The 13,675-nt window shown below is 44.4% G+C and overlaps 1 protein-coding gene across 9 annotated transcripts in view; it reads left to right on the top strand.

Moving 5' to 3' along the window:
• Window positions 1-410: 410 nt before the first annotated feature.
• Window positions 411-13,675, top strand: part of SLC66A2 (solute carrier family 66 member 2) — a 78,525-nt gene continuing 65,260 nt past the window's right edge. For 8 of the 9 annotated variants that reach the window (XM_065052279.1, XM_065052280.1, XM_065052283.1 and 5 more), the window contains exons 1-3: window positions 411-566; window positions 1,117-1,470; window positions 12,697-12,830. In XM_065052279.1, coding sequence (XP_064908351.1) covers window positions 1,268-1,470; window positions 12,697-12,830 — 337 coding nt within the window. In that variant the 5' untranslated portion in view covers window positions 411-566; window positions 1,117-1,267. Of the gene's footprint in view, window positions 567-617; window positions 725-1,116; window positions 1,471-12,696; window positions 12,831-13,675 lie in introns of those variants that run through there. The other variant, XM_065052277.1, reaches the window with a different exon arrangement.

Genomic DNA, 13,675 nt, shown 5'->3' with positions numbered 1-13,675 from the left:
GAGGGAAGGGGACAAGATCTGGGACCGCACTTAAAGACAGCGAGTGGAAAACGGTCCGCAGGCATTCCAGGCGCCGCCTCTTTTTCGGGGGCGCCGAGCACCCTCCGCCCCCCGGAGGCGCGGGGCGGCCCGGGTCGCGTTCCCTATGCGTACCTGGACAGCAATGCCCCAGGCAGCGGCGGCAGGGCCGGCACCGCCCGCAGGCAGCCTGCCATGTGACACGGCGCCGGCAGCGCCTGGTCCTCGGGGCTTGGCAGAGCAACGGGCGGGCTCCGCAAGCCCGGCAGCCGAGCTCGCCGCCGCTGCTTCCCCGCCGGACGGGCTGCCCGCCCCGCCGCTGCTGCCGCTTCTACCCCCGCCGGCTTCGGCGGCGCCGCGCGCGCGCTGGCTCCCGGCGCCGCGCGCGCGGAATCGGGGGGGCGGCCCCGCCGCTCATTGGCGGAGGCGCAGCCGGTCATCGTGGCGTCACGAGCCGCCCGGGCCCGCCGCTGCCGTCGGCCCGAGTCCCCAGTCGCGGAGCGGCGGCGGGCGGAGGGGAATGGCGGCGGACGGAGCTTCGGGAGGAGGTGGGGCGGGGTTGGGTGGCGGGCGCGGCGGTTGCGGGCGGGCGGACGGACGGACGGACGGACGGACGGACAGACAGACAGACAGACAGACAGAGACGCGCGTGTTCGCGCGGCTCTGGATGAGCGAGGCGCGGCAGGGAACGGGCGGGCGCGGGCAGGTGAGGGCGGCCCCCTCAGAGAAGCGACCTGGCAGCTGTGGGGGGCGGGCGGGCGGCGGTACCCACTGTCGGAGCGGGCGTGTGTCCGTGCCCTCTCTGCCCCCGCACCTCGGCCCGGCCCACCGCCCGGTGCCTCCGGCCGCTGGCGGGAGGTCTCAGCGGGGGAGCTGCCGCCCCCGGCCCGTGCCGGAGTCAGGGATCCCCCCGGGAGAGCCCGTGTGAGGGCGGCAGCGAGGCGCCGTGTCGGAACGGCGCAGCGGGGGTGGCCCCCCGCCCGTCCGTGGCAGGGCGGGGGTCTGGGTGTGCTGGTGCCTGGTGGCCGGCCGGGAGCTGGGGGAACAGCCCGAGCAGCCCGCAGCCGAGCCGGGCTCACCTCTCGTCCCGCTCCGCAGGTGCTGGCTCCGCGAGAGAGGGCGCAGGCACGGTGCCGCATCCCGCCCAGGAGCCCGTGCGGGGCTGAAGCCGGCCTTGGCTGGAGAGCCGCAGCGGAAGGCATCGCTCAGCCTGACTGCCGCCGCCGCAGCCGCCGCGCTTCCCCCCGCCATGGAAGCGGCCGGCCTGGAGTGGCTGCTGGTCCCCATGCAGCAGCTGGTGTCGTGGGGCGCGGCGGGGGCCATGGTGTTCGGCGGCGTGGTGCCCTACATCCCGCAGTACAGAGACATCCGCCGGACACAGAACGCAGAGGGCTTCTCCACCTACGTCTGCCTGGTGTTACTGGTCGCCAACATTTTGCGAATACTCTTTTGGTAAGTTGGTTTCGTATGTGTGTCTGCCCGGTTCTAAAGGTTCTTGCTTGATGGTTGTAAATCTTTGATTTGGAATATTAGAGGCAATAGAGAGTTTTACATAGTTTTCCCCCCACTCTTGAAGATCAAAATCCTGTCTTCCCATAGGCAGGTGAATCTGCGTTGAGGAAAATGGGCTGGAGACAGGAGTGCCGTCTGCCCAATCTGTTTATCAGTGATCTGATGTTCCAAGATGCAACTTTTTAACTTGCTGGTAAAAAAAAAGAGATTTAGTCTAAGTCAGATATTTTCTCTTGTTGACTATATTTTACATTTCTCTTGCCCCTCTAGCTCCATTCTCAGAGTGAAGGCCCTGGTCCTGCATGCTTATTCTAGCATCTAGTTGGTCTTAGTGTCATTTGGACACTTGACGTATATTCTTGTGTTTTCCTGGTATATCAACTGGCTTCAGAGGGAGTTCACTTCAAGAGCTCCATGCACAACTACAGATAAAAATATTCATCCTTTGATAATTAGGCAAAGGGTGGGCTGCCTTTAAAAGCAAATTGTTTTTCTTTTCAGTACCACTTTCAGTACTTAAAAGCAGGTTTGTTTACATATTTAGCTCTTGTGCTGCTGGACGAAGAAACTGTTATTAGGGTGTGATTTCTGTGAAGTCATTTTATTAACTTATGTTCCTCCTTTTTATAATATAGGTGCCACAACACTGGAAGTGTACTTGAGAAGGCGAAGGTGAAATAGTCTGGGAAACTATTGCAACTGAGAACAATTGTTCTAAGAATATTTTAGTTACAAAATACTGTTTTGTAGTCAACAAAGAACTGATAGGTAACAGGCTACATCCTTTTGTTGATTTCCTGTTTCTTTTTAAAGCTCCTCTGACTATTTAAACATTGGAAGTTTCCTGGATTCTTCTACAGCAATATGTAACCTGTAAGTGCTGTGCTGGGAATGGAGAAAACAGGAGACCCTCTCTTGGGACCACAGCTGGCAGTCAAACTGAGGAGACATCAGAGCTACTTGTTGCGTTGGATCTATGTTTTCCTGAGAAGTGGGTGGAGCAAGCAGAGAACAGAAGTGAAGTAGAGGAACTGGCAGGGGGAGGAGAAAAAAAAAGCCTGAGCTGACAGTTTTAGAAATAGGAGTTGTCTAATTTTTTGTTTCACTGGAGGTAGTTGGCATATACAAATGATTTGCACCTGAATGGAAGTGCTGACAGTTTTTAGTTAACCCAGGCAAGTGCATCTGTTAAATGAGACTTGGACTATAAAATAACTAAAAGATCTTTATTTTGAGTTGATTTTAAGTATACCTAGTTAAGATATGTGTGAAAGAATAAATAGTATGACTAATGAAAAGTTATAATTATGTCAATGTTAAAAGATTTGTCAACACTTCAAAAGGGAGGGAATGCAGTTATGTTGATAAGATCATGTGATTTTTTACTGGGAGTCTTTTAGCTGCATAATATTAGTAGCGTCACTCCCTGAGACGTACTAGCTCTGTGTGGGCTCTGTTCCCCTTGGAGCTCAGGGATGGCATGGAATGGGTTTGCACAGTGTGTGCATAGGTGTGTCTGGCTGCAGGGGAGGTTAAGGCATGCTGCTGGCCTGTGGTACAGCCACTGCTATGGGGAAATATTGCGGGCATGAGCCTGCAGAAACCTTTCTGTCTGTACTTAGAATGAATTGTCTCTTTCTAGTTCTAACTAAACTAACTGAACTAAAATACAGAAAGGAAGACTTAAATAGTGATAATTAAGTGTTCCCTGAGAGAGAATATTTTACTTCTCTGCTTATAAAGATTAGGCATCCCTGGTAGTTCATTATATATACCTGTAAGACATGAAAGCTGTATTGAGGGTGGATTTTATACTTGGGCATACGACAGCAGAACAAGAGCTGCTGATTTCTGTGGATGCGTTTGAGATGCATTAATAGAGCAGCTTGGCAACTCAGTATTTGCGCTAGTTGTTTAATGTCACCTATGACTGATATATTACATGGGACGCAGTGTTCTAGATAATCGGACATAAAAAGCAGAATTGTTTTAATTTTGTATATAATAGTCATTGGAGGGAATTAGAAGGTTTTTGTTGATTTTATTTTAAATGTATTACGTATTTTGATCAGTTCTTGCACCAGAACAGAACTGTTCCTACAAGTAGTTTTCGTTATAATTTTTCCCCAATCTGACTTTCAAAGTACCACTTGAAAAGGTTACTCTTCCTTCCCTTTAGCAAACTACTCTAGACCTTAATCCATCTCTCTTATGAAAACTTCACTGACACATAGCTGGTGTTTTCAATTTGTTAATTTGTTTTACTTTCTCTTCATGACTCTTGGTTATGAAGTGTGTGATTTGTGCCAGATTCATCCCTCCTGACTTCCCCTCTACCCTGATCCAAACATAAGTACTTACAATGGTTGACCTTAAAAACTGTCAGGTTCTAATAGTGTTACATTTCAGGACTTAATTATTTCTTAGAATGGCTCATTTTTGGTGTTGTGTGGTTTTTAACTTCAAAGGCATTTCTGTAATTAGTTTCTGTTGTTACTTCCACATTTTCCCTGTATTTCATGTGTTCTTGAATTTGAGGTTCACAGAGTGGAATGTTACCTATTTCAGATGCATAGATAACAGGCACAGACAGTTCCTGCCTTTTATGACATGTTTTCTCTGTATTTTCGCTCTTCAGTAATGCTGGGCTTTCTGTATCTCTGTCGTTCATAGCAGACCCAGTCCCACCTTCCCTCTGTGGCTCTACTATACTTTATTCACCCCAACTGTGGGGGCGATTCCCTCATTTCGTATTTGTGAATTGGCAGATTCCAATTGTTTCTGGAGCTGTGCTTCATTATCTCAGAGGTTTGTGGTTGGGGATTTTGTGTGTGTGTGTGTGTAACCTCTGATTTTGCAGTGGGTGAAGTTTGTCCTTTTGTCTCCCCTCTATTTACTTCCTAATCTTCTTGGTATGTTTTATGTGTCAATAGAGTTGCAGCTGGTGTATTGCACTGTGACAGTAGCCAATGAACAAAATACTGCTGAGATCAAGGATAACAATCCTGTTCCCAATTATCTGTTTTCACAATTTCTCTTCTTCCAATTAGATTGTCTCCAGTGGTAAACTGTCTTTTAAAGTGGACTCATGCGATGCCTCTCCTTGTATTCCTCCTACCTAATCCCCTAGTTTCAGGGTGTGCTCAAGGAACGTCTGTTTGTTAGTGATGACAGTAATACATTATCCATTAAGTCATTTTTCATGCTTCTCTGTTTCACAGTATCTCAAGATGTCATCTTTAAAGAGATATTTCTACTTTCAGTTTTGTGTTTGGCCTTGCTGTGTTCCAACAATGAGTTATATGCCAGAATTTTGTGGAAAAGCAGTGGGAGAAGACTGGTCTACAAGAATGGAGGCTGCCTATGAATAGCAGTGGGCATGATTCCACTTGTTTGTGCACACATGGCTTTTGTTTAGCAAAAAGAAAGAAGTTTGACTGTGCAAACTTGTGGTTCTGTGTGTGAAGTTTTTGGCCCTTTTAAAGAGGATTCTGGAAAAAAAAAATGTAGACAGTCTGTGCTATCAGCATTGCACAATGGAGTCTCCATTTACCGATGTGAAAAGTAGATTTTGTGCTGTGACTACACTTGATATCAATTTAGCATTATTTTTAGTGATAATTTAGTTTTTATTTTGGCTAGTGTGGCTTCTGCATGTGATTTATGATTGGTTTTAGCTGCTCCTTTGTTCTAGTCATTCTGCCACTGTCAGTACTGCTACTCCTGTTCTCCTAGGTCATTGTTTCTTGCTCTTCACTCAGTTCAACTTCTGGACTGGTCAGCCCAGAGAAGGTCTGCGCTGTGGGTAAAGAGGAAGAGGCAGTTCAACACGCAATGCCTTTGTAACTCTGGTATATATGAAGATGCATGGGATGTTCCAAAAAATCTGATGTAAATTTTCTTCCCTCAGAATTTTCCATAAGACATTTGATTACCATTTTTATTCTCTAATTTTTACTGTACTTGCTAGAATTAACTCAGATTTCTTGTTCAAGACTCGTTAAAAGATTCAAAAGATACCTCAAGTCTTATTGATGCTTGAGCTTTGAGGTAGTTAATCATCTGGTTAAGCTGTCCTGGGCTGTTCTGAGGTTGTGGGCCAGCTTCAGAGTGCACTGTGGCACTTGACCTCAGTTGTGACCAAGGTGGACGTATCTGTTTGGTTCATGTGGCCTACGCTCTGCCAGCTGATGGGCTTTGCATTGTCAAGATCAAAAACAGGAACAAGAAGGTGGGAGAGAGTTGTGTAATCAGTTGGGGGTGGAGGATGTAGAAAAACTTACTTGTGAGTTCTTTCTCTCTTCCCTCTTTCTTTCTTTTTTTTTTTTTTTTTTAAAAAAAAAAAGAGCTTATGGTGAGATAAATTATGATTTCTTTTAATATTAAAATCAGAATATGTAGCTAGAGGAAAGAGAACTGCAGATTTTTTTTAGAAGTCTGCAGTAGGCATTTTTATTTGTATCTCGAGTAAGTTCAGCCAAAAGTACTTATGCCCCCTGCTATTCTGAGAGGTTTTTTGACTTCTTTTTTCACTTTTGCAATCCATAAAATGTTTTTGCAGTAGTATAATATGGTTTGTATATTTTCTGGGAAGACAATATTATTTCCAGGGGTTTTGAGATGCAATTCTGTGGGCCACTGGCTTAAACTGCATACAGCAACAGCATAGAAATCCAAACAAGAGAAAATAAACCAATCCTGTTTTGGAGTTGTTCTCATAAAGCAGTTACCTTCCGACAAACTGGAAAAAGGTTCTGATGGTTAGGGAAAAGATGGAAACTATGGAGTGTTGTTTTTGAGCAAAGGTAGCATTCTATCCATTCCATATCAGCTCACCTGGAACTAAGTGGGTTCTGAAAACGGTCACGTCAGTAGGACTGGGAGCTCTCTGTGATGGAGTCAGTGGAATACGCTCCCTGTTATGAGTAGGGGGTTACAGAGACAAGTGTGCAGCGGGAAGTAATTTATAGGAAAATGTTGGACTTGATGTTGTCTGAGGTGGATTCCTACGTGTTTGTTTGTTTTGCTGTAACACCTACTATGCTCCTTGTGAATCAGGTCCCTGCTGTCAGATGTTCAGGTAGTGGGCCAGTGGTGTCTGTTTGTAGGACTTCTGTGGGAAGAAGAAACTTGCGTTTCAGACTTCTGTTACTAAAATGAGTCTTGCCAGCTTTCACCATGTGGAGAAGGTGGGATGGTGCTATAAACCAAGCTGACAGGCTTTGAAAAGATTGTGTTACATATGGCCTGCTAGTGGAATTTTGCTCAGATATTGAGAGCAGAAGTGTTACACAATTCCTCCTCCTTTTTATAAATGCTAGACAGCAAGGACAAAATGCCGTGCTCTTTTGTACAAAAAGTGAAGTAGGATTTTGTATGTCCAAGTGAGAAGTTTGTTTTGGGTACTTCATAAAGTCCTGGAAGTTAATGTACAAAACAGAAACTCTCATATCAAGAGATCTTGTTGTAAAACTAGTTTGTTTTTTTTTCTTCCTGCTGATTAAATCCTGTGGTTGTATGGGCTGTCCTTCCCTGCATGCTTTCCATCTTGCCTAGAATTTGTAAAAATGTGGAAAAGCTGACCTAGAGCCATGAGACCTGTTGGAATTTTGGTGTTTTCCACTCTTGCAGTGAGTGGAGCTGCCTCTGTGAGCTGAGGCCATGCCCCATCAGGCCTGCCTGTGTTGGGGCAGAGGACAGACCAGAGGCCCTGCCCCAGATTGCGCACAGCCTTGGGACAGCAGCCAGCAGGAGGAAACTGAAATGGTATCTGCAAAAGAAGCCCAAACTAGAGTGGACAAAAAAAGGTTTGCTCTTTTCCTAAGATGTCTCTGAAAAGAATCTGGTTGCTGTTGGTACAACTGGATCACCATCACCCTGACTGCGCTGCTTCCTCCTACACTCCCACAATTGGCATTTGCTGTTTTAAGTAGGCTCAGGACTGGAATAGCAGGATTATTGCAACAGGACTGAGTCGTACCGATGGAATTAGTTGGTTTTCTTAATGCCTAATTAGTCTCTGCTCTAGCACTTCTCTTGTCTTCATTACCTCAAATCATTCTAAGGCTGTTTAAATACTAATAAAATGTAAGCCTCTCCCCCACTTTCTTTGCACATTTAACTACTACAGGGAAAAAAAAGAGAGATATTTTGGTTTTATAGTATTAAGCAAACAGTGAAAAATTCTTTGTGTCTTTGTAGTCTGACATATGAGATCTTAGTTCCCTAAATACTGCAAATATGGTGGTTGTTCACTTTATATCACATAACCTTGTAGTTGTGGGGTGAAAATGGTGACTCCCTCATCTCCAGGACTTGAGAGCATCATCAAATCATAGAATGATTTGGGTTGGAAGGGACCTTGACTATCATATTTTTCCAACCCCCTTGCCATGGGCAGGGACACCTTCCACTAGACCAGGTTGCTCAAAGTCCCATCCAACCTGGCCTTGAACACTTCCAGGGATGGGGCATCCACAGCTTCTCTGGGCAGTCTGTTTCAGTGCCTCACCACCCTCATGGCGAATAATTTCTTCCTTATATCTAACTTAAATCTACTCTCAGTTTAAAGCCATTAGCTCTTGTGCTATCACTACATGCCCTTGTAAAAAGTTCCTCTCCAGCTTTCTTGCAGGTCCCCTTTATGTACTGGAAGGCTGCTGAAGGTCTCCCTGGAGTCTTCTCTTGCCAGGCTGAATGACCCCAACTCTCTCACCCTGTCTTCATAAAAGGGATGCTCCAGGCCTCTGATCATCTTCAAGGCCCTTCTCTGGACACACTCCAACAGGTCCATGTCCTTATTATGTTAGAGGCCTCAGTGCTGGACTCCAGGTGTGGTTTCCTGAGAGTGGAGCAGAGGAGCAGAATCACCTCCCTTGACCTGCTGGTCATGCTTCTTTTGGTGCAGCCCAGGATATGGTTGGCTTTCTGGGCTGCAAGCACACATTACTAGATCATACTGAGCTTCTCATCAACCAACACCCCCAAGCCTCTCTCCTCAGACCTCCTCTTAAACTATTCTCCTGTCAGCCTGTCTTTGTGCTTGGGATTGCCCTGACCCATGTGCAGGACCTTGCACTTGTTGAACTTCATGAGGTTTTCATGGGTGCACCTCTCCAGCCTGTCAAGGTATCTGTCTCTGGATGTTGCGTCAACTGCACCACACAGCTTGGTGCTGTTTGCAAACTTGCTGAGAGTGCACTCAGTCCCACTGTTCGTGTCACTGACAAAGATGTTACACAGTGCTGGTCCCAGTACTGACCTCTGAGGAATGCAGAGCAACTGAGTAACTTCAAAGTTGTTCTTTTCTGTGAGCCTGTTGGAGTATCCTAATGCTTTTCATCTTTCTCTCATAATTTAATGTTCCTCCCCTTCCAGCTCCTTCTTTGGCAAAGATAGAAATAACATCTCGAGGGCAGAAAGTAAACAAAACACGGAACAGCACACTGTCCCTGCAGGGCTTGCATCTTGCAGTGCTCCTAGCTCAAGATGGCTTGAAGAGTCTTAAATTGGATCCATGTTGCTGTGGCAGGCCCCAATATCAGAGTGAAGTTGAGTAAGCAACTTGGAGTGGTGTTTTTTTCTGCGATCCTGAGAAAAATGATTGTTCTGGCTTTACTTTTAAAGCTTTGAGAACCTCACAGTGGTCCTTGACACTGGTATTCCCTACAGTCTTGTTGTCCAGGTAGTGTGGGTATAGGGCATGGCCTGTTTACTCTGCTTATTGGTCTCCATGAGAGCTGTTTGATTTCTTGTAGATGTGACTTAGCTTAGAAGGTTTTGTTGCTTGTGTTTGAGGAGATGTATTTCACATGAGTATGTTTTGTTGTGTAACCTTTATTGTCTTTGGCTGTTGTGCATTGTTTGAAGTCCCTGTAATTTTTTTTTTTTTTTTCTTTTTTTTTTTAATTTACAGTTTAGCTCACTTGTATGTTGTGAATTTTGTTTTACTCCTCCCCCTGTCCTGGCTCCCATTTTTTTAAGGGGTAGAGGATCTGCAGCAATGCTTCAGGTCTTGTTTCCAGTAAGGCTGTGGTGATGGCAAATTATTATTATCAGGCAACAGGCGGCCATGCTTATGTGTGTTTGTAGTGGGTCGATGTTTATATCACAAGCAATACTCTTGTGAGGTGCCCATTACTGAATGGTGAATAACCTCATCAGCAGGGAGAAAATAACATATGTCGTGGATAGAGTGATGCACTTCATTCGCAGGAGAGAAGCAGCAATATGTTTATTGGTAACAATGTGACAGTGGTTTAACAAGATTCAGTAGTGAAGTATGCTGGATTATTTACTGCACAGGAGACAGGGACTAACAAGACTGCTAGGGAGACTCTTCCATTGAGTCACAACATTCAGAATGGGCCCCCTTGCTTTCTAATCTCCTTCTCGGAGAAGAGTCTAGGTGCAGCTAGATCTGAACTTAGCCTCAGACTTGGTCAGTAGTTTATGTCTGAAGGATTATATATGCACAATTAATCCTTAATATCACTTGGCTAAGATTACAAAGTTTCAGTGCACTTATTCCCAATTCACTTACCAATTATCTGATGTGATAAGGATTCTCTAAACCTCAAGGGGTAACCTTGAGAAGTGTCCCTACTCAAGGGATAGCTTGGCGTGCAGTGTGTTGCCATGGAGGAGAACTCAGTGGGCTCTGGGCTGTCCAGTATTTGTGGAGTAAGAAGATTGACTCAGTCATATTTGCATACTGACTGCAGATATAATTCCTTCCAAATTTGTCTTGAGTCAGACTGGGGCCAGCCCTGTGGGCACATTACCATAGATTAGCCTTTGGCTATTGTGTTGTTATCTGTCTCCCCCAATCCACCTTGAGCTGATTCAGCCATCAACACCAGATGCACCCATCCTGGGCACCAGTGGTGATCATCATTTGATCCGGCTTATGGGAGAAGGTCAGGTCGAAAAGGAGAGGGAGGAAGTCAAGAGGGGAAGTGGGGAGCACACCACTGCAACCTTGCAATGACCTGTGCTGGATTTCGCATCATAATAGCTTCTAGTTTATTGTGCTGCTAGCTCAGCCCCTCTTAAATGGATTACTCTATTTCTACATGCAAATGCATTTGTAATTGAAGATGTTTTTTCTAAGTCTGATGTAAACAGTTTTAACTGCTCTGTAATTCTAAGTAGGTCTTTCCCATTTTTTTTTTTTTTTTTCCTCATTCCCTGAATAAGAGACAAATATAGCAGTGGTGAATTCCAGTAGTTCAGGGGAACTTAGCCACAGTCATCGACACAAGCTGAAAGCTTTGGGATCATGGGCACAGGCCGGGCTCAACTTCTGTTCTTCTCTCCTGCATTTTTTCCTAGTGCAGTGAAAATCTTACCCAGAGCACGCTCCACATGTGACTACAGTTGTGTTCTGTATTTCCTTCCTCATAGTATCCTCCAGATTTATTACGATAATGGTTCTCATGTGGCCCACCACAAATACATCAACAGTAGAAAGAAGAGATGGGACTAAGGTACACAGAACTGCTGTTCTTCCAGTAGCTACTGGTGGTGTCTTTGGCAGTGGTGTGGAGGCTCAAGGCGTTGTCATACTTTTCCTTAGCTGAATGCTGTTAGGTAGGAAATACTTCGTCATTTTCATTGGTGTGGGCTGTTTGGCTGTTCTGCACAGGAAGATTTCCAAGCAAGCTAGTCAAGGATGTTCCAGTTTCTCTGGTGTTCTCTATTAGTTGATTTATAACAAAAAAAAAAAAAAAAAAATCTCTCTGGTGAAATGGCTATAGTGGAAATTCAGAGTTGTGTGAGATAGTGTGATGGTGAACCTAGTTGGTTTTTACTAACACAGAACTCTCCCATGAAAGTAGCCCAAGCGTAAGAAATCACATTTTGCCAGGGTGCTATAAAAGAGGAACTGTCAAGAAGAGGGCTATGGTTGCCATACCTGTGAGGCTGAGGTCTCTAGTAATATGGTGTGCTCAGGGGGTGGCCTTAGTAACTGTGCTATGAGGAAATTTAGAAAGCCTGTGTGCCTCATGGTGCAGGCTGAAGGAGCTGGGGAGCATAGCAATATGTTTCAGCAAGCCACTTCCTCAGCATCTCTGTCTTCAAGACATAAAACGTGGCAGAACTGAGCACAGAGTACATCCTTCCTATTATAAATCTAATATGCTTTGAGGGCTGCATATTAAGAGCTTCCACCCTTGTATATGGTGAGGATTGCTGAGCTTTCATCAAGTAATGCAGGAAGAGCTTGGGGCATCACTAGTCTTCACCAAAGGGTCTGATTTTCCTGTGGCAGAAGCTTATGCAATCACATAAAAGTAAGCTCCTCAGTCAAGACTGACCAAAAGCTGAGTTCACGTCTCTGTGTTACGTGCAGGAAGGGCTCAGTAGTCCCCACCAAGCATCATCTATGAGCAATCAGAAATTAAATGGGGGTGTGGGCAGGAGAGGACAAGTTATGTATGTTTGGTTACCACATCTTTGGGACTTTTTACTTCCCCATACCTTGGTCCAAATTAGGTACAAATTGATGAATTGATTGGTGTGTTCTGTGGACCTGGTCTTTCTACTCAAGAAGTCTAGAGGCAGAGAAGTCAAACAAAGCATTACACCGTTGTTCCCGCCACTCCGTCCCCTGTAGGAAGATGTTATATTAAAACTAGCAAGCTTATGTCTTTGGGTATTTATTTCTTTATAGGGCAAATGCTATTGTTTTTATGGCTTCACCTTAAAAATGAAAAATTGAGAGAGGTAAGTTTTGCACAGAGGTCCTTGTGAAATCTACAGAGTGTGTATCTGGAGAGGGCACATAACTCGTATTAATGCAACAAAGCTCTCTGGTCTCTCTACTGCCTTTACAGCTCAATGAATCTGCTTCTCCTTTCAAAATAATAGGTTTACTGATGGATTTGAAAACAAAGACTTAAGCTTCTGGTTTCAGAATTTCTAGGATCAGTTGACAGGAATGTTGTAATAAGGTCCTCCGATATTCCCATAAGGGGATTATGACTAAGCTACTGGATGTGCATCTAGATCCGGCTGGTGACTTTCTCTTCCTCAGCCTTTCATTCCTGCTACTGTTAGGGTTTCCTTTTTCAGGTGCTTAGATAGGATCAAAAATGAAAATAACTGAGTATAACACTTGTAATCTTTGAGATGCTTTATGTATTTTCTTTTCCTTTTTTATAGGTTTGGAAGGCGTTTTGAATCCCCTCTTCTGTGGCAAAGCATTATCATGATCATTACTATGCTACTGATGCTGAAACTGTGCACTGAAGTACGTGTGTCCAACGAACTAAATATAAAACGCCGCTCTTTTGCAGGTTAGTGACAAGAACTGGCTTTTGCAGGATAAATCTTTTTGAAAGTGTGGTGTGTACTGTATTTTGGACAGAAGTTCTGTCTGAATTGCAATCCAGTGTCTTAATAATTCAGTGGTACACTTCCTGAACTTTTTTCTTTAAATTGCTCTTTTTACAGATAAATATGTATAGCTGTATATGTAATATATGTATAGCAAATGGATCTTGGTTCAGTGTAGAAATGGGAGTTCTCCTTAGTATTTTACACCATGGCCTGAATATAGAGCTGGCTGTTATGCTGTTGTGCTAGCCTAGATTTTTTTTTTTTTTTTTTTTTTTAAGATCTTTGCCAAAATAAGAAGTTATTTTCTTCAGTTGTGCTTTCTACCAAGTTCTTAGATATGATCATATGCCATTATCTGAAATTTTATTTTGCAATTGCAGATACTTGATTTTGTACATAACTTATTTTCTAGTTTCTAAGTTACTGGTTGTCAAAATGGCAGGTGCTGTCATATCGTAGTTGCAAAACAATGTCTTTTTTATACTGTTTCCTTGGGCTTTAGTGTGGGATTAGTTGGGATTTATGAGAATTTTCACTTATTTTTTACTTTAGTTAATTGTTAATTTTTAGGTATTGATAATTTCGGTTAGGGACAGAGTATTATTCTTTATTTAATGAAACATTCAAGCTTTGTTGAAAGTCCGTGCTTTTTTTCCCAGATAAGAAATGTGAGAGGAATATTTTTTGTGTTTCTCTGTGTTGACTTTGACTTAAAACATTCTGTATTACAGCTTGTTACCAGCAGGAACAGAATTAACACTGTCAGCTTTTCATCAGTTGTTTTGCCAATGTGGGCATATAA

Source organism: Columba livia, chromosome 2 (genome assembly GCF_036013475.1).
Source record: "Columba livia isolate bColLiv1 breed racing homer chromosome 2, bColLiv1.pat.W.v2, whole genome shotgun sequence".
Lineage (NCBI taxonomy): Eukaryota > Metazoa > Chordata > Aves > Columbiformes > Columbidae > Columba > Columba livia.
The sequence above is the reverse complement of the archived record's forward strand: the minus strand, read 5'-3'. Positions and strand labels throughout refer to the sequence as shown.